This window comes from Zonotrichia leucophrys, chromosome 1A, assembly GCF_028769735.1.
Source record: "Zonotrichia leucophrys gambelii isolate GWCS_2022_RI chromosome 1A, RI_Zleu_2.0, whole genome shotgun sequence".
Lineage (NCBI taxonomy): Eukaryota > Metazoa > Chordata > Aves > Passeriformes > Passerellidae > Zonotrichia > Zonotrichia leucophrys.
In genome coordinates, this window is record NC_088170.1 from 40419534 (window position 1) to 40444870 (window position 25337).

The following is a 25337-nucleotide window of genomic DNA, read 5'->3' on the forward strand; positions in this document are numbered from 1 at the left end:
TGGTTCCCTAGCCCAGGGTCCAGGGAAGGGCTGCGCCGCAGGAAGGGGCTGTTTCTGGAGATTTCTCCAGCGTTCCGGACCCTGGAGCGGGGCCAGGAGCAGCAGCTGCAATCTCAGCGCAGGGAGGCGCCGCCCGGCGCGAACATCCCGAGCGCAGCGCTCCGTGACTCAGCAGAGCCCCTCGCTCAGCTGACTCAGCACCGGCCCGGCCTGACCGTGACTCAGCAGCACGCCCAGCTGGGAAAAGGTGACTCAGCACCGGCGGGAGCCGGGTTTGGGGGCTCATGCCCTGGCTGAACGTGCGGCATCACTTGCAGCCACCGAGAGTTCCCCTTTCATCTGTCCTTCCCAGAGCTGCCCCGGGTGAGGCAGGAGGGTTGGAAAAGCTGCTGTTCCAGGCTGGGAAAGCTGGTGTTCCAGGCTGGGAAAGCTGCAGCCCTCTCTGATCTGGGGATGCATAGGATTGCCGTGTCCGCCTGCTGTGGGACCGGGACAGTCTCCGCTCCGTATGGGGGAATCAAGGCATGGGAACTCTGAGGTGCCGCATGGGCACCCGGCTTTCACCTGTGCTGGTGCAAAACAGCAAACCCAGGAACCATGTATGGGAATGAATCCATTTTAGAGACTGGCATTCGGGATGTGCCAAATTTAAGTGACTCGGGACACACACAGAGTGTCTGTGGCACAGACTGTGCTCCCTCCTTCACTCATTGTCAAAGGTCACTCCAGAGCAGGCAGGCAGGACCTTATTTACTCCACCGAGCTGCTCTTTGTCTTGGGAGGGTGACAGATACATGCTGAGGAAGAGAAATAAGCCAAAGAAGGGTTAGAAAGGGCGGATATTACTTCAAAGACCTTAGTTTAGGGCAGACTGGGCTCAGCATTGGAGAGCCCTGTGCACTGTGGAGCTTAGAGACTGCAGCTGGTACAGCAAGAGCCAGAACCCCCTTTGGGAGTTCTGAACCTTCCTTTTGGGGGGATGCATTTCCCAGCATCCCAGGCACCGAGGAATCAGGGCTTTGGGCTCAGCCCTTGCCCTGAGCAGTGCTGGGCGCAGCAGGACCTCGGGGCGGTGGCGGCAGCTCTTTAGCTAAATAATCATTAACAAGGCGACGTGGGATTTGAAATGAAGTGTTCGATTGCCGGGTGTGGTCTGGCAGAGGCCGAGAGGGACCAAAGGTACTCGGCAAGTGGTGAGACTGAAGGTGCCTGGTGTGGGGTGAGTCACCCCCTGACTGCCCGGCTGCAGCTGGTGGTTCATGGTGTGCATGCCAGCACTAAACGTGTCCCTGCCCAGGGGCAGTGGGGCGCTGCTGGCAGATCACCCACACCTCGACTTTTTAAATTTTCTTTTTTTTTTTTTTTCTTCTTATTTGGACTACGACTGCTAAAGTGCTGAGAGAAATTGCCACCTCCTTCTCACTGAGACTGATCTGGCATTTAAGCTTTTTTTTTTTTTTTTTTTTTTTTGTCAAGCAGCTAAAAATACCAGTGAAGTGCCTCGCAGCAACCTTTCTAAACACAGATTTTCCTACCACTCTATGCTGGTGAAAGAAACTCCCCATAAGCCACAGGAAAGCCGTGTCCTTGCCTCACCCTGCTGTCAAATGTGCTTCGTGCCTGATCCACGCTTTTCTGCCGAGACTGGCCAGGAGAACAAGCGCCTGGATACAGGCACACACAGCTTTTCTGTGCTGAGGGGGAATTCCTGATCCCCCAAGAAAATCTCTGCTGCAGAGCCCCAGGACTCTCCCTGGCAGGGCTGAGCCCCCAGTCTCTCTGTTGCACAGTGTAGCAACCCCTGCAGCCCCATCCAGCCCCTGGCAAGAGCCAATGTCCAGCCTTGCAGGAAGGCTGCTGGAGACAGCCCTGCAGCACACTCGGACTCATGGGGATCGATCCTGTCAGTGGCCATCTCTCTTCCCTTGCTCCTCAGCACTGCAGCACCTACTTTTCCTCTCATTTGTTTGTATCATCTTCATTCACCCTTAGCAGCACCAACAGTAATCTAAAGGAAAGGGGAAGTGGCTTTATTCTTATTTTGTGAAGGGAGGGAGATTTTGTTATTCAGAATAAGCTTTGAGGAAGTTTTGACACGGCAAAGCAACATGAAAGTCCTGTGAAATGGAGAACAGCTTTCCCAGTGAACTGGCTTGGGACACTTCTATGCTGACTTTGTGAGACAATGCTGTGGGAAATCAGGACATATTTTTGTTATCCCCCTTAAAAAAAAATTCATGTACTATTTGGAGGGGTAAAAGAGAAACATGTAATTTTTTGCCTGTATGAATGTGATGCTGGCGTGCCCAATATCATGCTACCCAAACATCATGGAAATTCTCATTAACTTTTAGTGTATATTTAGTTTTTAGAGATGTCAAGCAACTCTGACCCAGTACAAGGAAGTTATATCTTTCTTCATCTGGCATAGCAACAGCTGTTCTGGGTCATGCAAAATATCTGTCCAGGTCAGGATCCTGTTCCCAGAGTGGTTATTAATGGATGCCTAGGCAGAGCACAAACACCCCTTCCCATCCTCCGTGCAGTCACAACGTGTGGATGAATCCACGTTCTGGAGTGGTCGCTGTGCGGGGCTGCACAGGGCTGATGGCTGCAGCATAATATTAGACTACGGAAAAACTTTGTTTTGTTTCTGTCCCCGGAGGTGGCAGGGCCTTAAGCAGGTCACTGCCAAGGGAGGGGCTGTTCTCTGTAATCGGGAAGCCCGGGCTGGGTGTGCGAGGGACCACAGCCATCTGGTGGTCACAGAGAGCAGCGCTGTTCTTTCTAAAACAACATCAGAAAACTTAAAAAGGGAAAGGCATTTAAAAGAATTCCTTAGAGTGCTGTCATTTTTTTTTTCTTTTTCGCAATCATGAAGCAGTTTTTGCCAATGAGAAGTGCCCAGCCTCTAATTAAAATGACCCCTTGCAGAACTAGTAGGTTTTTGGGTTTTTTCCCCAAGTTCCTTCTCAAAAGAAACCTTGCAAAATTATTCAAGCTATTACTGGTATAATCTATAACAAGTATGACAGTATAATTTGTAATCTTTCCATGCCTTCATCCTTGAAAAAGAGCTACCTTGTCACTGTTGGATAAATCTCAGTGGAAAGCACTGTGACCATGGCTGGCTGCATGGTCGAGAGGTGACAGGCTCACCCCAGGAGCCACAAGCAGCAGCTCTGAATTTTCACCTGTTGGCCATCGATTCTAACTGACCTCACTTGGCAGACACCAAAAATGCTTTCCATCTGTTTGTCCCTTGACAAAAATAGCAGCAACCCCTTTCTGCTGCACTCAAGTCTTCCTTGGGGACAGCTCCCTCTTGCCTTTGCCAGGTCCTGTGCTGGCTGCTTGGGGAATTAAAAACAAGGTGAGGGTGAAGATGGGGTCTTTGTCCTGACCTGGGCTCAGGGCCTCCCAGAAGCAGTAAGGAGGAGTTGGAACTCCCCATACTCAGGATATTCATTCACTCAGGATGTCTTTGTTTCTCCTTTCAGGGAATTTGCAGGGAGTGCTCTGAGGGAGCTGGAGGCACTGAGAGGCATGAACCAGTGTTAAAGCATCACCAGTGTGAACAGGCTGGTACGGTGCACAAATGCTGACGGGGCACCAGGAGTCCTTCCTTCCCAGCTGAGGCAGGCAGCCCAAGGCCAGGAACTGGCCAAGGGGCTTGGCCTTGCTTGTTCTGGAGGTCCTTCTGGCCCCACACTTACAGAACCAGCCTGTGTTCCATCATGACCCTGCTCTTGCTTCCTCTCCTGCATGTGCTCCAGCAGGGGAAGATCAGCCCTTTTGCCTTTTTTCAGATGACATTTTCAAATCCACTCAGCTTCCTTTAAAGGATCCCTCCCACAGCTCCCACTCAGCTGGACACTGGAGAGGTGGTATAGGAACAACTGAGGATGACACTGGAGAGGTGGTATAGGGACAACTGAGGATGTCCTGTGGATACCAGAGGGCCTTTTAGTAGCAAATGTATTTCTTGCATGTCTTTATAAGTGACTTATGGGCTGCAAGGTGGGTATTCAGATGTGGTCACAAGACACAGAGGGAAAGGAGAGGAGCTAGCTCACCCTCTTGCTATTTTGAGACAGCCTGTAATCACCTCTCCACAAGACTGTAGTAAAAAGCAGGGAGCACCCTCAGCCCCCATGCTGTTCTCCTCTCAGCACCAGTGCCCTTTCCTTTTCATAGAAAGCAAATGTGGCTGCATGGTTTCATCCCTCTTCTCCCCACAGCAGCCTCCCCTCCCCATAGCAGCACTGACAGTACACACTGTGCCTTCAAGGGAGGCTCAAGTCTTTGCTCCTTTAATGTGCAGTAAAAAAAGACAACTCTCCCACGCTCAACAAGAAATCCCACGAGCAGGAGCCCTGAGCTTGGCACCCTCCTCCCTGCCTTTCATTTACAAGGGGGCAGCATGTGCAGTTTGCTCTGAAGGGTTTTTCTCCCCATGTGCAGATGAACTTCTGGCTGCTGCAGGGCTGTTCTACTGACATGAGATGACTGATGTCTCACTTCCCCTCTGTGCTCACTAGCTGAACAAGCTTCTGCAGCAACAGCACATTCCCAGTGGTGTAACAGTGCTGATGGAAGGGCCTCCTGCTTTAGGGGGAGGCAGCTCTGTGACCCTGGCACACACAGCCATCCCAAGGGAGTCTGTAGCATTGGCCTGGCTCAGAGGGACTCCCCACACCACTGCACAATGTGGTGGAAGGCATCAGTGAAAGGGAGAGAGGGAGGTAGGATCGCACTGGGATAAAAGTAGGATAATGGAGAATTAAATTAACTGCAAATAGTTTGCTGAAGGTACATCCTGCCCCGTGGGAGAGAGCCCCTTCAGCCTGGGGTACCGCTTGCAGTCCTGTGTGCTGCCAAGGGCTTGGACAACTGGCTGCTGTGCAATGGAAACATCTGGGCTGTGGGCAGGATTCTGGATAAACTGATGGGGAAAGGGAGGCGAGGAAGAGGAAGAGAAGGGGTTGTGAGTGGGAAGGTGTTGCATACCACAAGCACTTGTGCAAGAGAGGTTAGAGCAACAGGGTCCCTCTACCATTATTAGTGTTCCTCCTCGGCCACCAGTAATGCTTCACATCCCCGTGCTTTCCAGTCTAACACTGGCAGGAAGAGGGCTGGAGATACATTCTAGGGGAGGGGTGAAGAAAGAGGCAGGCAGGAATGATTTCAGTAGCAGACTGCAACCTCTCCTGTTTCTTGGGCAAGATCTCTTAACTACCTCACTGGAGAGTAGGATGGGGGAGCTTCTTCTGGAGCTTCTTCTGCTTTGCCCACTCTGTACCATAAAAAGAAAAGCCCACTGAACTCCCACATTCTCTAGCAGCTTTGAAACCCCCTTTACAAGTCTACTGTATGATATCCCTAAACACAACAAAGATTATCTGAAGTCTGAAAGCAGCTTAAAAATAAAAACAACTCAAAGGTAAAACAGGAAGAGAATGGAGGAAGGGGACAGAGTCCTTCCTCTGCTGGCCCCTGGCTGGAGGCAAGCAAAACAGCACACACAGCCTCTTGCTCCACAGCACACCAGTCCTTAGCATTCACAAGGCAAACATGGCATCATCTTCCTTTGCTTGCTTCGGATGATGGCTGGCAGCAGGAGGGGAGAGGGACGTCCCTGCTGAGGAGCTGGACAAAGTGGGGAGGCGGTCTGCAACTTTCGCTCGCTCTTCCAGAAATTTGTCAAACTCTGAGGGCAAGAGAAGAGCAGAGCATTAGCAAAGAGAGAGGTTTGTGGAAGAGTCAAGGTGCTGCCAGGAGCAATTAAAGACAAGGGCTGGCTGGCACATCTCACCTTCACTGGTGACACCTTTTGGATCCTCTGATTCTCCCTAGCAGAGAAGGAGAAGGGCATGTTAGAAGGAAGGTAGGTAAAGGCATCTCACAGATGTGATTCTTTGCACACAGAGAGACAGGACAGTGTTTCCCCCACTTCCACAGTACAGACATGTTGGAGGGGCTCTCAGTTCATTAGCTGTGGCTCCCAGAAGGCTGATGATGCTGTTGTGGTATCTCAAAGCCTGTGTCCCTGGCTTTTCTTTCCCTGGTCCCTCCCAGCAGTCTGTGCCACACATTCAGCAATGACAGTGCTGTTATACACTGCCTGAAGTCCAGCCCCACAGGAAACTCCAGCAGGACTGCTGGCTCCAAGAAGGCAGCCCCTCACTTACCACGTCAGTGGAGAGCCATTTTTCTATGTCTTCCATGAAATTGGCTTGAGGAACTGGTACCTGGGACAGATAGAAAAAGGGCAGTGAGGCCAAGAAAATAGAGGATGTTCCAGTAAATCCACTGGAATGGATTTGCAATGCAAAAAGAAAGCCCAACTCAGAAGCTCAGCCTCTCACTCCACTGTTCAGTCAGCTCAGGCCCATCCAAATCCAGCTGGTGCCAGCTATCAGTGCCATTGCTTACCTGCTTCCTCTGTCCCATCCATGCCAGACACACAGTTTCCAGGATACATGCCATCAAAAGCATCTGTGGTTTGGTGGTTGGCTTTGGGATTTTAGGACTGGACCAGACTTTGCTTTTTGGTGAGGACCCACTAGGTGGAAGTTATCTGCTTGTGTAGGCAGCCAGAGAACAAGAGACATGCATTTCTCTACACCTTCTCCCTCTACAAACCAGTGACAGTCTGATGTCAAAGTCAGCAATGCTGAAGATACTGGAGGTGCCAGGTCTGACAGCAATCAAAGGGGGAAAGACACCTGCCAAGAACTGATTCCCTGGTGTGATCATGGAGCACAGCAGGATTTGATGTCACACCAAACTACTGAAAAGGACCCATCAAAGAGGAAGTCATCTACAATTAAATTTTACTTCCAGTAGGGATGAGGCTAGCTCAGAAGAATTCATAGCCCTGGTCAATTTAAACAGCAAAGAGACATATTTCTAGCGGACAGAGGTAACCTTGAAAGAAACAAAGTCTGATTCAAAACCCCAGATCCTTTTCTTCAGTCATGAGCTCCTGAGCAAAGCTGAGCAAGAAGCAGTCCTTGCTAGAGGCTCCCCAAGCAGAAGAATGAGAGAGTATTTGTGGGAACTTATTTATTAGTTTTCTAATATATATAGCTCCCTTGCCCTCAGGAAACACCAAGACCAAGAAAAAGAGCAACACCTTCGTACCAAAGACAGATTTCCTCAAACCAGGGAACAAGCACAGATAGTTATCACAGCTGCCAGATGGATGAATGGGAACAGAAGAGGATGTGTGAGATTAGGGAAGTTCCAAAGCAACCTGGCTTTGCCTGCCCAGAGAGGATCTCTTTGGGGTACAAGTACATTCAAGCCAACTGTACAGCATGTGGGGAAACTTCCTAGAGCAGACATCAGCCTGGGCTGTGCCCATTACAGGAAGACAGGCTAACAAGCTTCAGACCCAGGAGCTGTCAAAGCCTCTGTGTGCCTGAGGGAATGTAATTGCAGGAATTTCTGCTGCCGAAAGACCAAATTCAAATGCCTGAAAGCTCAATCATTAGTTACAGGAGGAGGCCTTCAACAGGGTTAAACTCAGAATGTGCTTTCCTTCAAACAAGGCACCTTGTGTTAAGAAGGAGAGGCTGCAAGGAGAATGAATGGCAGCAGCCACCCTCATGATGCCACCAGCTATTGCCTCTGCCTCAGACACCCACCCCAAAACAGGCCATCCTCTAGCTCAGAGTGGCACATGCTCTCTTGGCCTCAGAGCTCCTAGGATTTTTTCCTACACATATGTTTACTTGAGGAAGGACTGGCACATTGCCTGCTTCCTTCCCAAGCCTAGTCTCCACTACTGGCCCAGCCCAGGGCTGCTCCATTTCAGTTAGCAGTATCTGCTGATGTCTGCTGTGCATCCTCACGTGCTGTGCCAGTGATGCTTCTGCTTCAGCAGCCCCAGCCTCCTCCCTCCCTGCTGGCCCTCCACCACCTCAGATCTCACCATTCCTTGACGCATCATCCACTTTGTCAGCTGGGCTCCATCACTAGAGGCACCAGACTCCCCCTGGATGACAGAGAGTCTGCATTGCAGTGTGAGGGAGAGGGGAGGCAGCGGGGTGAAGGTGAGGGAAAGAATTTACTCATACTGGTGGCCTACTTCTCTGATTGCGGAGAGAAGGTGACTGGACATGGAAATCTACTGAAGAGGAATAAAACATACTTTTCCAGGTGGAAGTTTCCCTGGGGAGGGACATCCTTCAACTGCCTGAGGCAACCCCAGATTTTCACAGTTCCTCACCTCAGGGCTTTAAAGAATGAGGTGTGCAGCCCAGCTAGGAAATGCAGGTTGGTGGAGACTGGGAGTTATCATCACTTGACTTTTTCCCAACAGACAGCATCCTTACTTCCTTGGTGAGCCAGGAGGTTACTCCCATTCCTGGTGATGCAGTAAAACCTGTGGCCACTTACCGCTCCCGTGTTCTGCTGCCGGGCATCCAGGGCACCAGCAAGGCCTTTGGTAGCTTGGGGGTCTTCATATTTTACCCTGGAATCAGAGAGGGGGAGAACAGGCTGATGAGATGCCTGAGAGTGAAGAGCAGGAACTCCTAAATGACTGCATAACTTTTCATACCTTGTCATTCTGCTACCAAGAGCTTCTAGAAAGGTATGCAAAGCCCTTGTTATAGGTGTAGCCCACCACAAAACAGACCAATCTACTCACTGGAACATCGTGGGATACAACAGGACAGCCCTGGCACAGTGACAGAAGGATGACAAGGACTTGTATGAAAATCAAGACACAGACTTACAGAGCTAGGTGCATTAACCACAACATTTACCTTCTTTGGGGTGGACTATAAAGAGAAAAAACTAACACAGACTGAACAGAATATTATAGATATTTCAGAAAGAATTTGAGCAACAGCTCCTCACCTACATACTCACCTATTTTCACACACACAAACAGCTCAAAACCAGCTCTTTAACTAATACCTCGTGAGAAGTGATGGTGGCAGAGGTTCACTGGCTATGCTACCCATAGGTGAGACTGGATGATCAGAAGAGCTTAGTGTTGCTTCCAAGTCTCCAAATGCACCATTACAGCAACCTCTTTCCACACACAGACATGTCTCACCCATAATTTCCCTCATCCCAATCCTGTGTCCCCTCTAGGCTGCTACTGCACATGACAATGCCACACGTCACCGTTTGATCCATGCCGAGTGGGGAAAACTCTTCATGCTAGCAAAATGAAGCCTTTCACAGAAACTCTCCACAAGTTTCCTCTCCAGCTGCTCCCAGGCCCAATCCCACAGATCCAGCAGATCATCAAGTGGAGCTGTTTTTGTTGGGGGCCAGGGGCTTGGGCCACCGCCGCTCAAACTTCTCAAAGAAGTGCTCATCGGTGAAGGGGCCGCTGTGGACAATGGCATCCAGGATGAAGTACAGTGCTGCTATCATGCCACTGATGAGGAAGAATGGCAGGAAAGGCTTGAAGTGCCTTAAGCACTCCCTCACTGAGACACACATGAAGCATGGGGGTCAAGAACAAACCCCAGAGGCTCTGCCAGCACGTCCTATTCGGGAGCTGTAGAGCAATGGGTCTGTTCAAGTGGAGGGAGACGCTGAGAGCAGAGGCTCTCAGTGAAATGTGAAGCCAGAGCCACTAGAGGTTACCTGGCAGGAGTGCAAGTGCAGGCAGGAATAAATAGAAGATGTCTTGTTACTTGTGCAGAGATCATAAGCCTTGGCCTGTTAAGGACTGTGCTGCAGCAGAGAGGATACAATTCCACCTCTGTCCAGAACTCCAGCACTGAGCACATACCAGTGGCTCTGGTTTCAGCCCCAGACTGGGTGCTGTGTTGATACAACTGTTTTTGTGCTGGACTGCCTCTGTCCTCAGGCAGCACAACCCACAGTAAAAGAGACGGGAAACCCAGGGACAAAACACATGAAGTCATGTGTGGGCCATGGGTTTCCCCACCACATTTACCAGAAGCAGTCTGAGGCAGAGGAATGGAAGCAAACATCATCAGGAGACCTTAACTTGCCACATGTAAGAGACCTTAACTTGCTATTGGCCAGCTGCAGAACAAGGGACTCCAGTGGCTGCAGGAGTGCAGGAGCACAGGCCTTGGAGGGCTGGAGGCAGTGATGGGCCTGTGGGCTCTACTGCTTGGTACTCTATGGAGAGCAGTGAATGGCTCTGCCAGGCAAAGCAGCGTGAGATCAGCCACAGTCTATAAACCCAGGGGATCCGGGGAGCACAGCTCTTGCCAGCTCCTTCAGAACAAGGATTCAGGAATCCACTCTGCAATGGAGAAGGCCTCTTTAATTCAGCCAGCACTATGGAGAGTAAAGCACCAGCTCTTAGTGCTTTACACCAGGAGCTCTCAAATGCACCATGGAAGAAGAAACATCAGTCCCACTTGCCAACAGGGAAGCTGAGGCACAGAACAGTGCCTTCCTGCAAGCCACAACTGACTGCACTCTTCCTGCACTCCAGCTCAATACTCTGTCTTTTAGGCTGAATCAGTACTCAGCAATTCCCAAATTCAACATCACCCCAGTCAGGACAGATGACTTCAGAGGCAAACAAGAAAACTGAGCCAGTCCCACTTCACACCTTCATTCCCAGACACTGAATCTCCCAGAACATGTGGGAGACCAATTCCTTCTCCCCATACCCAGAGGATGCCATGAAGGGGAGATGATGGAAGCAGGAAAAAGGACTGGGAGCACAGAGCTCATGCTACAAACACTGTGTGTGTGAAGAGCATTTCTGTTTCATCCTGCTGTCTCCCAGGAACTGCTGCTGGTTGGGGTGTAGCCCTATTTTCCCTGAGCCCTTGTCCTTTGCAAGAAGGCAGAAAGGACAGACTCACCCTTTGCGCTGTTCAGCCAGCGAGCTGCCACGGGTCAGGGCAAACATGTCAAAGTCTTCCTCCAGCTTGCCAGAAGTGTCGAGGGAGTGCAGCCCTGCACTCACACTGCTTGAGCCCAGGTCTGTGGGAGACAGAGCAGGGTGAGCAGGCAGTGCAGAACAGTAAAGGGAGGACTGTGGGCTTGGAGAGTGCTGGATGGAAAACTGTCATCAGAACAGGCTAAACTACCCTAGGCCCACTCCTCCATCCCGCTCCTCAGCTGCAGCACAGTCTATGCATGTGTGCAGTCGTGGGTGAAGTAACAGAAGCTATTTCTTTGCCCACTCAGTAGATATTTTTGGCTCAGTTTCAGACAGAAGCAGCAGCATCAATTTACTGATGCTGGAGGCTAGATGTTCCTGACCATTTTAGACAACTCTGGAGGGAATTGCTCCATAACCTCTGGAAGAAAATAACCTGTGCTTCTGGGTAAGCACCTCTGAGACAGATGAGTGGATTTTCATGACTCAGGCATCATCCAAAAAACACTTGACTTGAAAAATATCTCAGCTGGCTTGTCTGTAAAAAGAGTCTGGTGCCAATTTTCTGCAACTGCATCCAGGCAGTGCTACATAGGCTGTTGGTATGTCTTGAGGAACTCCCAGGACCCCTCAGGTTTTTAGAGTAAACAACCTGTCAGATCCTGGGTCCTGGGCCCAATATGCTCATGGCTGCCTTTGCAGCATAGCTTCAGCTGGTCTGCTTCGCCCATACCTTAGTGGTGAACCTGACACCACACACCAAGAAAGGCAAGTAGGCAATGCTGCCAGGCATTGCAGAAGGAGCAACTTTATCCCCAGTCTTGCCAAAGGCCAGGTCCTTAGCCACAGACTAAAGCTGAGATCCTTCTTAAGTCATGGCCACCTCCTGCACTATGTGAAGTGAGGATGCCAAGACAAATGCTTGAGTGCCTTGGGGCATATACAAGTTTCTTCATGAGCTTGTTAGTTGAAAACACATGGCATTTCTCTAGGTTACACTAGGAATCTGACTAAATAATTTTGGGAGATGATTCAAGGGCAGGAAAGGATTTTCAAAGCAGCACAGGAGAAAGACTGAGGGGAAAACCACATAGCAACACACTCATTCCAGCCAGCTGAGAGGAAAGGTTGCTGCTGACTTCAGGCTGTTTCAGTGCTGAAGGAGTATGGGGTCCCAGGTCAATCAAGCTGTTCTCTGCCTCATTTGGTGCCTTTGGAAGAAGAAAAAAGAAGGTGATGAAGAGTTTCTAAAGCTTGGAAACCCTGACCCTACAATCCTAGCTCATTGATACTGGAGAGGAAAGCCCTTCTGCACCCATTGAAAGATATCAGAAAGATATCAGTGAAGAGGGAGAAGAGGGACAGTGATCAGAGAACTGGCTAGGAATAGTGTCCCAGGGCAGCATATGCCTGGGTAGCCAGCCTCCCAGCTCTGCTGGATGTCAGTAAGTAGGGTGAATACTGGTTCAGAGGACAGGGTAGTGCTCAGAGTAGGCTCATACGGGAATTGGAATCTCATTATTCAATAACTATAACTGCCGCTGCTCTGCTCTTGCTCTTTGGGCAGGGCAGGAGAGGTTTGCAGTGGGAAATGGAGTGTCCTATGTACCAGGTGCTCTGGTGCAGCTTGGCTGGGAAAGCAAAGCCTGCCATTTCTAAATGGGGCAGACTGAACCTCCCTGCAAGTCAGCAGGGCACTGCTGGACCTGCAGGATGCAAACTAAGCTGCAGAGAGGGGCAGTTGCTCTGAGTTACCTTAACAGGCTGTCCTGTCCGAAGTCGCTCAAACCTGCAGGAAAGGTGACAGCATGCATTTCAGTAGTGTGGGCTCATTCACCCACAGCCCAAGAGATTTTTTGTAAGACTTGGCACAGTCTGTCCTTTCCTTCCCACTAGGAAAGGGGAACTATGGCTCAGTGACCAATTTCCCCTCAAAATACCATAGTAAGACCCATAGAATTGATGTCTCCTGAGAGGTGTGTGAGAAAGCTTCTTAGGATCTTCCACAGTTCCTTGTAACTAACAGCTCTCCTTTACAGTTCATCTGGGGATGAACTAGCAAAGATGTGTTTGTTGAAATGGAAGAAAAAAAAAGCAGTGCTGATCCCATCTGGGCAATTTCTTTCTGTCTCCATCTCTCTCAGAGCTAGAAAACCCAGCTCTTTCCATGCAGTTACCATGCAGTTATACCCCATCAGGAATTTACACAGCAGCTTTGAAGGGGCAGGACTCAGCAAAAATTGAGGACATTTGGCTTTGTTCTCAAAGATGGATGATACAGACTGATACATCTTGAGTATTACACTCTTGGGCAGATCAAAAGGGTGGGATAGGCAGCCTTCAAGGGCAGTAAAGTCTTGTGGGAGAGCAGGGAAGAGAGGGGAGGAGAGAGGTACCTTTCATGGCGCAGAAACACGTTATTGAGGTTGTCATTGATGAGAAGCAGCTCCTCAGTGAGTTGCTCATGGAGGACACGGGGAATCAGCTCCAGGACTCGCTGCTGCATGGCTCTGCATGTCCGATTCAGCTCCTGTACAAAGCAGGGCAAGTCACCACCCACAAAGGTCACACTACGGCTGAGCACTCACAAATTTGGAATTCTGACTGGAACACAGATTCCAGAGGCTACTGGGATCTATCAGGAACTGCTGATGGGCAACAAATATTTGGTGTGAGAGGTAAATTGAGTCTAAGCTTTACATGGAATAATTGTATGGTTTTTGTATTACACATCACCCAGAAAGAAAGGCCCTTGAGGACTGGACTACAAACTCCCTTGTGAAATAATTCCAGCCTTGGCAATGCAATTTTCATCCACCATTGAAACTCTGCTGTCCTTGTGTCTCCCTTACCCCTTCACTTCCTGATAAGCCCCACACTGAACTGTCCAGTTGTTCCCCACCCCTGGCATGCATTGGGCCTCAGTCCATCAAGTCACTGCTAAATTGTGCTGCCTGTGCCAGCCCTCCACCCTGCCCAGCATTCCTTACTTGCAGCAGCTCCAGGTCAGAAGGCTCGGCCTGGGATGGCACCAGCTCTGTTAACATCTCCGACATCACCTTTGTGTTCCCATTCACCACTTCCAGCTCACTGCGCAGCTTCCCGATCTGCAGAGGCAAAGTGGAGTGACAGCTCTGCCAGGGGAGGCTGGGGACATGGCTGAGGTAGCTCTGAAGGCAGGGAATGGCACCACATGTGCATGCCTGTTCACAGCCTCCAGGGAGTTCATTTGTCACCACTCATTTTAGCTCTCAGGAGCTCCCAGCAGGAAACCCCTCTATGACTTACCATCAAATTCATTTGCTGGTAGCAGATGCCAGGCCCTCACCTGGGATCTCAGCTGCCAGTCTAGCTTTGATTTTTAATGGCCAGCACAGGCTGCTGGTATGATTCAAATCTCTCCTCAGCTAACAGCTCCCATGTGGTAGCCATTTAAATGGTTTAATTTCCAAAGTGGTGTAAGATAGGGGAAAACAATTAATTCCTATTCAACAGGAGAGCCTCAGCTAAGTGTGCAGTTGAAGCTTTAGTCCTCTGGTTTACAAGCTGCCGCTGAGCCTATTTAGAACAGTTTCTACCCTCTGTTCTGCAAGGGAATGCAAAATACTGACAGCTAGGGGTTTGGTGCTGAACATGGTGTCATATGAAGTCAGGGTGAGGAAGGAGAAAAGAGGATGGGGAAACAAGTGAGGAAGCACAAGTCTTTGGAAACCACATAGCCAGATAGGCTTGATTCATATAAAGTAAGCAGTGAGGCAAGATAAACAAAGATTATAAGGAGGCATCAAGTCTCAGCACCCCACTTTCCTCTACCTGAAAGCAGCCCTGTCTTAGGCAAACGTTAGTTGCAGTATCCCAGTTCATCACTGTGACCACAATAGAGCTCTGGGGAGCTCTCAAAGGACTGTGCCTTAGAGGAACAGCTCCTTGAAGACAGAGGCTGGGGCAGGACCAGTACTGCAGTCCCAGAGCAGTGTCTGTGAAATAGCTTCAAACACAGGAAGGGTCAGCAACATCCTGGGACTTGTGTCCAGCTCACCTGCTCGGGTGTGGGTGTGATGGGCGCGTCGCTGGATGTGCCTCTCCCGGGGGGCAGGGTGACAGGGTGGAGGATGGACTCCATCTGCTGAGGGGAGTTGACTGCAGGTGAGGTCTGTCCAGATTGAGAGTTGGAGCTATACACAGTCTACAAAGGTGGGGAAAGTGACAGAGAGAAGGAAATGTTAGACACACACACTTGGCAGGACAGTGCAACTAGAGGAGAAATATTGATGGCAGCTCCCCAACTGGTCCCAACAGCTCTTGGCTGTCCTGCAGCTTCTCACATCTCACCACCCAAACACCCTCTAAATTCAAGACAGAGTTCCTAAAATCCCCTCATTGCTCCAGAATGGCAGCTGCCCAACATTCTTCTCTTCAGCAATGCTCCCATACCCTCTGTGGTGTGTGGATAGGTGACAGCATGTCCAGATCAGTCATGGGGAACTCCAAACCCTTCCGTCTCAGGTCTTCATAGACAGCAACGACACCAGTCAAGTCTGGAGAGCTGCGGAAGGCGTCCGCCCAGGACTGGGGAGGAAGAGACAGTACAGCCCATCAGCATGTACAACAGCCTTCTGTTCAAACACCTAAAGACACATACTGTCTGCATGGTGCAGGTGCTCACACTTCTTGGCTCACCTGGATGAGGGTCAGCACCTTGTCATGCACTATGGCAGGTGGATTGTTCTTTGGCAGGATTGTTCTCACCAGGACACCTTCTACAAAGTCCTGGCTGGACACAAGGACGTGGAAACGATGGCCACAGTTCTTGACGCAGGTCTCCAGGACCTTCAAAGGCAATAAAGCATTAGCTGTAGCCTTCTCTGTCCTCATGTGTTTGCCTTATTGGCTTTAGCTATATGAGTTTGTTCAGCATGTATGCTAAAGCCTGTGTTCAGCACTCAGCTTTACAGTAGGGTATCACAGAGCAGAGAAAGAGCCCTGACTGCTCACCGTCAAAGCCAGCATAACTTCATGGAAGTTCTTGTTCCCTACAATTCTCTTCTTAATGGCTCGGAATGCATCTTTGGGCCTGAAGGAGAAATGAGATGAAGAAAGATCATCAAAAGGTTGAGGCAAAGCAAAACAGCCACAGGTTCTGGTTCCACCTCATACTCAGCAGGTGTCCCTCTTCACCATGTTTTCGGCATGGCTTGAAGCAGTGATTGGTAAAGCAGCTTTTGCTTGTGGTTCTGCAAGAGGAGCGAGGTTGGCTGATCATAGAATCATTTAGGTTGGAAAAGACCTTTTAGGGTCATTGAGTCCAGCCATAAACCTAACACTGCAAAATCCACCAATCCTGTCCCTGAGTGCTATTACTGAAATCAGAGGCCTCTGTGCTGATGTCTGCAACAGGGTAAGGTGTTCAGGACACAAGAGAGAACAGAGTAAAAACAATGCTAGAAACACACTCCTGGGGGGTAGAGCAAAATCCCATGGCAGAGAGACTGGAGAGGGGGAGGTCACAGAAAAGCTTGGCACGGCTTAAAAACAGGAAGGAGAGACCAATCTGCAGCAATTCCTGTGTTACTCAAGGAGGACTTATTTAACATTTCCCTGGAGAGAAGGAGGCTCAAAAGCTGCAGGAGAGACACACTGGCAAAATCTTGCTTGTATGGCGCAGGTGGATAAGAGAGCACAGTATAGCAGGCCCTCATTAACCATTCTCAGAGGGGAGAAAAACCATGGTCTCAGTCCACTGTGGTCTTAAGGGAGCACAAACGAACCAGATTCCGAGCACAGGAAGAGAAGCTGAGCTGGAAGAGCAGCGGTGCTGGAGGAGAAAAGTGGGGTGGAGACACTGACTCAGTGAGGAGGGCAGAAGTGTATTGGCCTGTGGGGCAGCCTGGTGTCAGAGGATGGGCCTTAGCAGGACAATGGGAGAGCCTGTCCAGCTGTGTATCAGGTGCCCAGACCTGAAAGCAGCCACAGCTCAGGCCTGAGAACTGTGGACAGAGACAGATGTATTTGCACCGTGGGGATAGTGGAAAAGGAGTGGTGACAGATCTGTAAGTAGAGGTGTTTGACTGTTTCCATAGATGTGAAGCTGAAAACTGGGCTTGCTAATCCTCTGTCAACATCACTGTGGGGTAGGACAGCAGGAGTGAAACCTACATGTTTTATTCCATGTAGCACTTTCTTTTTTACATGCTGCTCCTGATATCTCCACTGTGAGAAGGAGCATTCTCCCTTGACTTCAGTGGCAAATCCCCAGCTCCTGAGTTAACAAGTCTGGCAGACTGATGAACATCTCCCTGTAGGGAGAGGGACACAAGAGCTCCCCCACCCACTTTGTGTGTTTTTGAGTGACTGTACATGAAAATACCTGAGAAGAAACCCAAGGACTGGCACACTAAGAGGACTGAATAGCAGCCTGAGATTTCCCTCTCTTCTCTCAGTCACCAGCCTTTAGATTTTTACATTCCCAGAGGAGAGAAAGAGAAGGTATGAAGGGGGAATAAATCAAAGTGGAAGAAATGCAAATATGCCTTCTGGAGATGGGAGGCAGCCTGACTTGAACAGAGGGTTGTCTGGGGACCCTGAAGGCCTGTTTGAATGGCTCCTGGCACTCACCAAGATTATAGAAAAGCATCTAATAAATGCTCTGACATCTTTGCTACATCTCTAGGTCTCCTAGCAGAGTCCTGTCTCAGAGATTGCTGGGAAGCCTAGCTTATTACCTCCAGCAGTGCATGCTACTACTGCAGCCCAGGGATGTGGTGTTCCAGGGAATTCAGGGACCTGCCACTGTCTATGGGCCCTTGCCAGCTCCCTTACCCTTCTTCAGTCTCATTAATGATGTCACAGATCTCCATGTTGAGAGCCCAGTCCTCACTCCGCAGGGACCCATCGGTGGCTCTCTCTGGAAAACAGAAACCAAGGTGAAGAGCAGCCCTGGCACTCTTAAGCTCCCACAAGACCCCAGCCCCCAGCCTGCTTCTCCCTCACTGCTGCTACAAAATACAGGGAGGCAAATTCATATGCAAATTGTGGGTCACCAAGTGCTCCCCACTAGGTGTCACCATGGCAGAGCACACTGCTGGGATGGTGGGTACCCAGCTTTGCCCACCAATGCTACTGACACTACAAACAGACTCTGTGTGACCTCTGGTGTCCTGTGCATGAAGGGAAGGGGCTCAGCATAACTTCAGCTCCACAGCTAAGGAAAAGGGGGTTTATTTGCTTTGTTCCTGCAAGGCCAGAAACTGTTGAGTTCAGCTCACTCACCCTGATACAGATCTAATGCCAATTGCTCCAATTCTTGGTTTATACCACATAAGGAGACAAAAGAATTAGTCCCCTTTTTTTTTGTACACCAGCTCTATAAAAACAAACAAGCAAACATAGAAAACCAAAGCAGGGTTTCTCTTGTTTAATATTTACACCTTTCCCCTGAACTTCTGGCCTCTAGGGAGTGTGGGCAGAAGCAAACTGCAGGCTGAAGTCAAAGCAATATTGTTCCAGCTTTGATTGTGTCCCCTTTAATTAGGAATTCCTCAGTCAGCCTTGATGTTATTTATTCAAGACAGAGATTTGGGAAATGAGCAGCTATTACTGGGAGGACCAATGCCTCCACCCTGTAATCATCCATGTCTCAGTCCTAGCCATGCCTTTGACAGATGCCTTCAGGAACACCACCAGTAGAGAATGGCCAGCGGGGCCAGAAGGACCCAGGCACTCCCAAGACCACAGGGAAACACAGACACAGCTAATGGCAAGCAGACGACAAGAACCATCCTTTCCAGCTCTCTCATCCTTCAAAACTCTTGACTTAGCACTGGGGCAAGAGAATTAAAACTGGCCAGACCTGTTCAGCACTTACCAGGTGCTCTTCAGGAGAGCTCAGTCCTAGTGAGGTACTTACAGAAATGCCTGCATTTTCAAAACTGCTGTCCCTGCAAAATCTGCGGCTCAACCTCGCTGCTGTGGGTCCTGTACCCCTTTAGAGGTCCTTCCTCTGCAGAGCTGTCTTTTTCTGCTTTTGACCCAGCAGCTAATGATCCCTGTGTAGGAATGAAATTAAATGCCCATTCACACAGTAATGAGATAAGGCCATAACACAGGAAGAAGATTTTTTAACTCTTGCCTGGGTAAGCACATCCATCATGTCCTGTTTAGGGTCAGGCACAGAGCTATTCACAGCACTGTGCAATGCAGCCTCTTACACGTGTCCCTCCCACAGATTGCACACCACACTGTGAAGCTATCTGCATCTTATCACAATCCAGCCACCACCTTTTCTGTTGGCTACAGAATGCATTGATTACACAGTGATTATGGTGATGACATTGTGGCCACAGCCAGAAGGAAGAGGGCAGACAAGGAAGGAGAGTGGCAGACTGTTCTGGATGCTCTTCCACCTTTCCAAAGGTCTGGCTGTTACTGAAATAACCTCAAGGCTCCTTGATTCAGGTAAACTTTTGTCACTTTGAGTATTAACTTTACATAGGGATCCTTATCTCTGGCAGATCCAAGCTTCCTCAGTGAGGCACAGGAGGGAGGATTGCACTGGGTGATCTGGTGGAGAATACATCCGGGGCAATAGGCATGTCTGGTGCACCAGGGCATGTACCAGCCAATGAGGGAAACTGTGATAACACATGAGGGAAAATATTTTCTACTGGTGTTCCTTTGGGATCAGGACACAGTACAGAGCTCCAGGGTTCTTCCTGCCCTGGGACAGCAGCTGGCAGGCTGATTCTAGCTCAGGTCAGTCTGACGGGTTTGGATCATGTGGTCACAAAGCCCCCCTCACTTGCACTCTCCTCCAGGATCCTCTGCTCATGACACATCATGGTTTGAACAAGTCAGAAGTTTCCCTGCACTGTTTGCTGCACTGGCAATGAATCACAGAAATCCACTACACATGGGTTGCTCTGCCAAAAGTGAAGTCTACATCCACTCTTCTCACTGCACATGGAAGGAAAAACCCATAACTTGGGAACAGGGCTGAGCCTGTATGGAAGCTCTGAGCTACAGAAAAAACAAAGGACAAAATAAAACCTGCATTTAACCATCAATCCTTGCTGTTCAAATCTCCCCAACCTTCCTTCGCATTGTACACAAACATGAATTTAATTTGCAAACTCCCTTTCCTCACTTCCCAATGTTTGGAGGCACGCTGTAATCTGCTCCCCACCACCCTTTCCCTCCAAATGCACCAATCCTGCCAAGGTCAAGCAGCGGGTTTGCTTTTCAGAAAGGAATGTAAATAAACCACGTGTGTTCCTTCACCTGCCTGGCCATTTAGGGGAAAACTGGGCTTCCTCAGAAGTGACACACCCTGCCCCTGTTACCCCACAATATCGTGGCCATCCTGCTGCCATCACCCCAGCTCATACACTCATCAAGGGAGAGCTGCAGGAAAGCCCCAAACCTGCCATAAACACAACACAGGGTCACAAAATGCAAAGCTGGAAGAACAGTATTAGAGCATATGGAAAACAGGAATCTGACCCTGAGGCAATTCCAAGGACAAAAGGCTTGAATTTACCCAGTACAAATTAAGGCCTGGCCTAGCTGGCATTGAGAAAACTGGAGCTAATGCCCTTCTAATCCTCCTTGCTCTCTTCCAAACTGTAAGGGGCTGTCCAAGCCTAGTAAGATATGGAGTTTTCTCCAAAATCCTGAACTTTGCCCTTCTGTAAAGCCTGCAGAAGGGAAGGAAACAAAGTTTAATTAGTCACATGAAGGATCAGGGTGGCTGGCCCCATTTCATGAGCTGTAATTAGCACATGAGCTGTCTGCTCCGAACGAAATCTGAGCCTGGGATGGCTGGGGACAGCGACAAGTCCCTAAAAAGAGCGAGCACAGGAGGCAGGGCACTGCCACACACCCAGCACTCTGCCTGGTGGTCATCAGGCAGCATCTACTTGTGTGTGTTACCAGCTGAGCCTGACCTGCAGCAGAGAATTCCCCTGGCCGAGGTTATTGTGAGCCTGGGAATGCCATTCCCCCTCCAAGGCCCAAAGCATTGGCTGCTGAACGTACAGGAGGCCCTACATGGGGCTGCTCCAAAGCCACATTGTTCTGGCAGCCGGTCCGGCTCCCCGGGTGTGACAGCATTGGGGTTTGTCTGATTCCAGTCTGCTGCCTCACAAATTGCTCAGATGGACCCAGAACCGCGCAGGACTGTGGTAGGGGTTGGACCAGAGCATGGGCTCTTTTCCTGCATGGCACTGGATGTGCTCCTGCTGACTGCAGCTAGGTGATAAAAGTTATTTGGAACCAGCAGATAACAAAGAACTCCAAACACTTGGCATAACTGGTGCAAAGGATCTGTACACTGCTTTGTGCTATGAGTACATTTCACAAGTTTGCTTCTTTTCAAGGTTGTTGTGTGTGCCCTGGTGGCAGGGGAGAGCGCACTGTGCAGCTGGGGATCCCACTCAGCTGTCCCTGCAGCAGCACACTGGCACTGCAGAAGTGTGGGGAAGTACAGGAGCCAGGGACAGAAGGTATTGTGCAGGCTCCTGTCCCCTTTGCTGCCCACCCCACACCTGAAGCACCCATAACCAGCCAGATGCTGCTCAGAAATCCCTTGCCTGTGATATGCTCTGCCTCTCCTTCAAGTGAAGCCTTCAAACAGTGCTCCCTGCAGTGTTCTTGCTGGCTCTAAGTTCCTCAGCAAAGCATCAAGCACATTCTCACCCATTTCAACAGGTGTTTGAGGACACCAGCAGTTCATGGCATGAGACAGCTTAGGCTCAGCAGAAAGCAATGCAAGATGTTCCTTCTTCCAACTTCATTTCAGTTCACAAACTCACAGGCCCAAATCAGCATCCTGTACAAGCCTCATGCTTTTACTTCCCTTGAGGGAACTTCAGCACCAGGTCTGTCAGGACTTCACCATTTAGCTGTACCCTTCCCCCAAAGCCTGAGAGCACAGCGTGCATTTTAGAGAGACCAGAGATACGGCTCCAAACCTAATTCAAGGATGGTGATGGACACAGCGGTGTGGGTATGTGTGTCTCTGAACTCCTGCTCCTGTCCTGTGAATCAGCTCAAATTCTCAGGGATCAAGTGACTCTTCAACTGCTGTGTTTACCCCTTTTCCTCCAGACAGAGGAGGCACAGAAGACAAGGCAATGCCTTTTTGAGAAGCACAACCTTGCAGGGACCCACAGAGCCCACAGAGGAGTGCAGCAAGGTGGGATCCAAAAGGTTGTGGTGATTTTTCTGGTACACTGTTTTGCATCTGCCTCTCTTCCTCACCCAGGAGCCTTACTTACTTGCTCCTTCTTTACAGCCTCGACTTTTCCTGGTCCTCATGCTTAAAATAACCCCCATCCATAAAAAACATCTGTGTCACCTCTGTGCTACACCGTTACGTCTATCCCTTGCCTGTCCTCACTCACTGAAATAACCTGCCTGTGTCCTGTCCTCACTCACTGAAATAACCTGCCTGTGTCCCTTTTGGTATTGCTATAATTACTAGTTATTTTAGACTTACAGGGTGAGGAGAGAGCTCACTTGGTGGTTTCTTCTCCATTCTCTCACTTAGAGACAATTCACCTACTTGGAATTAGATTTTCCATTTTGAAAATGGAAAAAAGCTTCTCTTAGCTCCTAGATGGAGGCATAGTGGATTTCCCTTTCCAGAGGGGAATCTGAACTATGATGCTTTATCACTCTTTGGAAATTTTCCCAATGGTGTTTAAAAAAGCCCACCACACAACAGAAGCAAATACAAAAAACCCCAAACAAGTGAGTCTGTATTCCTCCTGGGAAGAGACATCACAGTGCAAAAACAGGAGAGGCAACTTTTGTGACTAAATCTCAGAACTGTGAGTAAGAAACTAGAAAACCTACTCCTCTGCAACTGACTCATTCTGTGACAGATCACTGAGATTATCTGAGCATTGCTTTCCTAGTCAGCAAAATAAATGGGTCTTACTAGATTAACATTAATGAAGGAATTTGAGAACGTTGCTGCAGTGGCCACAGAGGACTTTTTTTTCCCCTTAGCCTTCATCTAAAGCTATTTTAGACTTTATAAGCTCTATCAAGCGTACGTGACTTTGCCCAAATAATTTGCAAGGACGCAGCATTATCTTTCTGCAGACAGCCCAGGGCAGCAGCACTGTGCAGGTAGGTGCTCAGGCTCAGCGGCTGGACACGCAGCTGACACAGACCTACCAAACGAGTTTGGGGAAGTCATGTTTGCGTCCCAAATTAAGCAGGGGAGATAGCATTGATCCACATCCCCAGGATGTTGATAGGCAATGTTCATATTCGTATTTTCAATCACCTCCCCTTTCAAGTCCTCCAGAGAGCTCCTTTCTCATACGTTGTAATTCCTCCACTTCTTTGGACTCCCGTAACCCCAGTAAACCCCCAGTCAGTAAGAACTCCCCAGAATCACACCTCTGCTTCTCACATCCTCTCAGACACTTTTGAAATATCTTTTCTTTTTCCCTCTTCTTTGCTGTTGGCCTGTTGCTTGGGAATCCCTTATTTAATTGAAACAAAGCCTAGAGGTATAACCCACTTACAATCTGGTTACTAAACTGACCAGAAGATCTGTGAGGCAACTTTCAGATTGCCTCTACCCAAACACAAGGGCATATCTGATACACTCACTGAGGGAACAAAGAGCATTCATTCAGGAAAGGGCAGGAGACGGCTTCTCCTAGAACATGGGATTAAACATGTGATGTTCTGGGGGTATGTTGAAGATCATCTGGAGGATTTTGACAACACAAAATCTTCCCTGATGATCCTTCCACCACCTGGCTGTAATGGATCTCACCTACCTGTCCCAACACCAGAGTGGCACATCACAATGCCCCTGACACACTTTGGGACAGTTTTAGGGTAGCCTCTAAAATCATTATAATAAAAGCATTAATTAAAGCAGCTGCTTGCTCTGTTCCCACCCCAGGCACAGCCTCCTATTCACTCATGCAAGGACACCAAAAAGACTGAATGTGGGACCAGATGTTCACAGCAAAAAAGCAAAGGTCTGACAAGAAGTGAACAGCAAGAATGAGCAAGTGTATAAACTCACAAATGAAGTTTAAATAGGCATCAGCCTTCAAGCACAACTTCAAGGCTCTTAGGCAATACAACACAGGAACAGAGAGTCTTCATTCTAAGCATTTTAAGAACTGCATCCCTGCTCTGACACCAGTGTGGCTGTTGACGGTCTTCTCTCTAACTGCGGCATCTCTGCTCCACTTTCTCAGGCCACATCCTTCTCCCATGTTCCCCATCTGCCCTGAGCACAGGGACTGCAGGACACCCACCATGTGCCCATGGGCCTGCCAGGGCACAGGGTGGGTGCTGTGTTCATTGCTGGAGCTGGTGCTCCACGCTGTGAGCCACAGCCAGATGGAAGAGCTCGTGCTGCAGGAGCCACAGCATGGCCCTGCCAGGCTCCACTTGTCCCACAGGTCAGTGCGGGGAGGCTCAGGGCAGGCAAACACCCCCAGCTGCCCAGCGCTTGAGTTCTTCGGGTAGGGGACACTGGTCCCACTGGGTGAGCCCAGCGTGAGGCTGCTGTTCCCACAGCTGTGTTGTCCCCACAGCCCTGGCTGATCCCATCCCACAGCCCCGCTGTCCCCGCAGCCCCGCTGTCCCTGCAGGCCTGGCTGACCCCGTCCCACAGCGCCACTGTCCCAGCAGCCCTCACTGACCCCGTCCCGCAGCCCCGCTGTCCCCACAGCCCTGCTGTCCCTGCAGCCCTCACTGACCCCGTCCCGCAGCCCCACTGTCCCTGTTGTCCCCACAGCCCCGCTGTCCCCGCAGCCCCGCTGTCCCCGCAGCCCCACTGTCCCTGCAGCCCTCACTGACCCCGTCCCACACCCCGGGGTCTCGAGGCCGCCCCTCGTGCCACCGCGGCTCACGCGCCCCGTTCCCGCCCGGCCGCGATAGGCTGCCCTGGCTGGAGCCCAGCCAATCAGCAGCTCCCCGAAGCCCCCGAAGAGGCGCGGGCGGGAATGGCCCCAAGCCAATCACGGGGCTCGGCGATGCAGGGGGGCGTGGCGCGGACCACCGGCCTGCGGCCCCTTTAAGTGAGCAAACTTCACCTCGCCACCCCGAGACCCCCTCGCGCCCGGATTGGCTGGCGGGGACCCCGACGGAGCCGCCTCGGGCTGCGAGCTTGCTATTGGTCCGCAGCACCCGTCAGTCAGAGCAGAACTCTCTTCTGATTGGCCAGCGCGCTGCTGGTCCCGCCGCGGAGGCGGGGGCCGGCGTTTCCCCGAGGAAGGGTCCGGCGGGCGCCCCCGGGGGCGCCAGGCCGGACGGGCGAGCCGGGGCGCGGGTAGGGTTGGGGGGCGCGGATGCGGCTCTCACCGATGCGCTGCCCCACGGGGGAGCTGAAGGGGTTCCCCAGCAGAAAGTCCATCGCCGCCGCCGCGCCGCGATCAGCTGACGCTGCCGCCGCCGCCGCTCACGTGACCGCGCGCTGGCCGGGGCGGGCCCCGCCGGGCCCCGCTGTGACGCCACC

General features: G+C 50.5%; 1 protein-coding gene across 2 annotated transcripts; it reads right to left on the minus strand.

The window, feature by feature from the left end:
• Positions 1-4297: 4297 nt before the first annotated feature.
• On the minus strand, positions 4298-25329 carry TOM1 (target of myb1 membrane trafficking protein). 2 transcript variants are annotated; one of them, XM_064702497.1, is made up of 16 exons: positions 25184-25329; positions 17663-17747; positions 15839-15917; positions 15524-15673; positions 15278-15412; positions 14883-15029; positions 13834-13950; positions 13240-13373; positions 12599-12632; positions 11946-12054; positions 10824-10944; positions 8407-8482; positions 7940-8002; positions 6192-6251; positions 5816-5852; positions 4298-5710 (listed from the first exon to the last, which is right to left on the minus strand). In XM_064702497.1, exons 1-16 carry the CDS (start codon positions 25233-25235, stop codon positions 5562-5564), a joined length of 1548 nt encoding a protein of 515 aa, XP_064558567.1. In that variant the 5' UTR covers positions 25236-25329; the 3' UTR covers positions 4298-5561. The 2 variants fall into 2 exon arrangements, with proteins under 2 accessions (XP_064558567.1, XP_064558568.1); XM_064702498.1 differs by lacking the exon at positions 7940-8002.
• Positions 25330-25337: the final 8 nt, after the last annotated feature.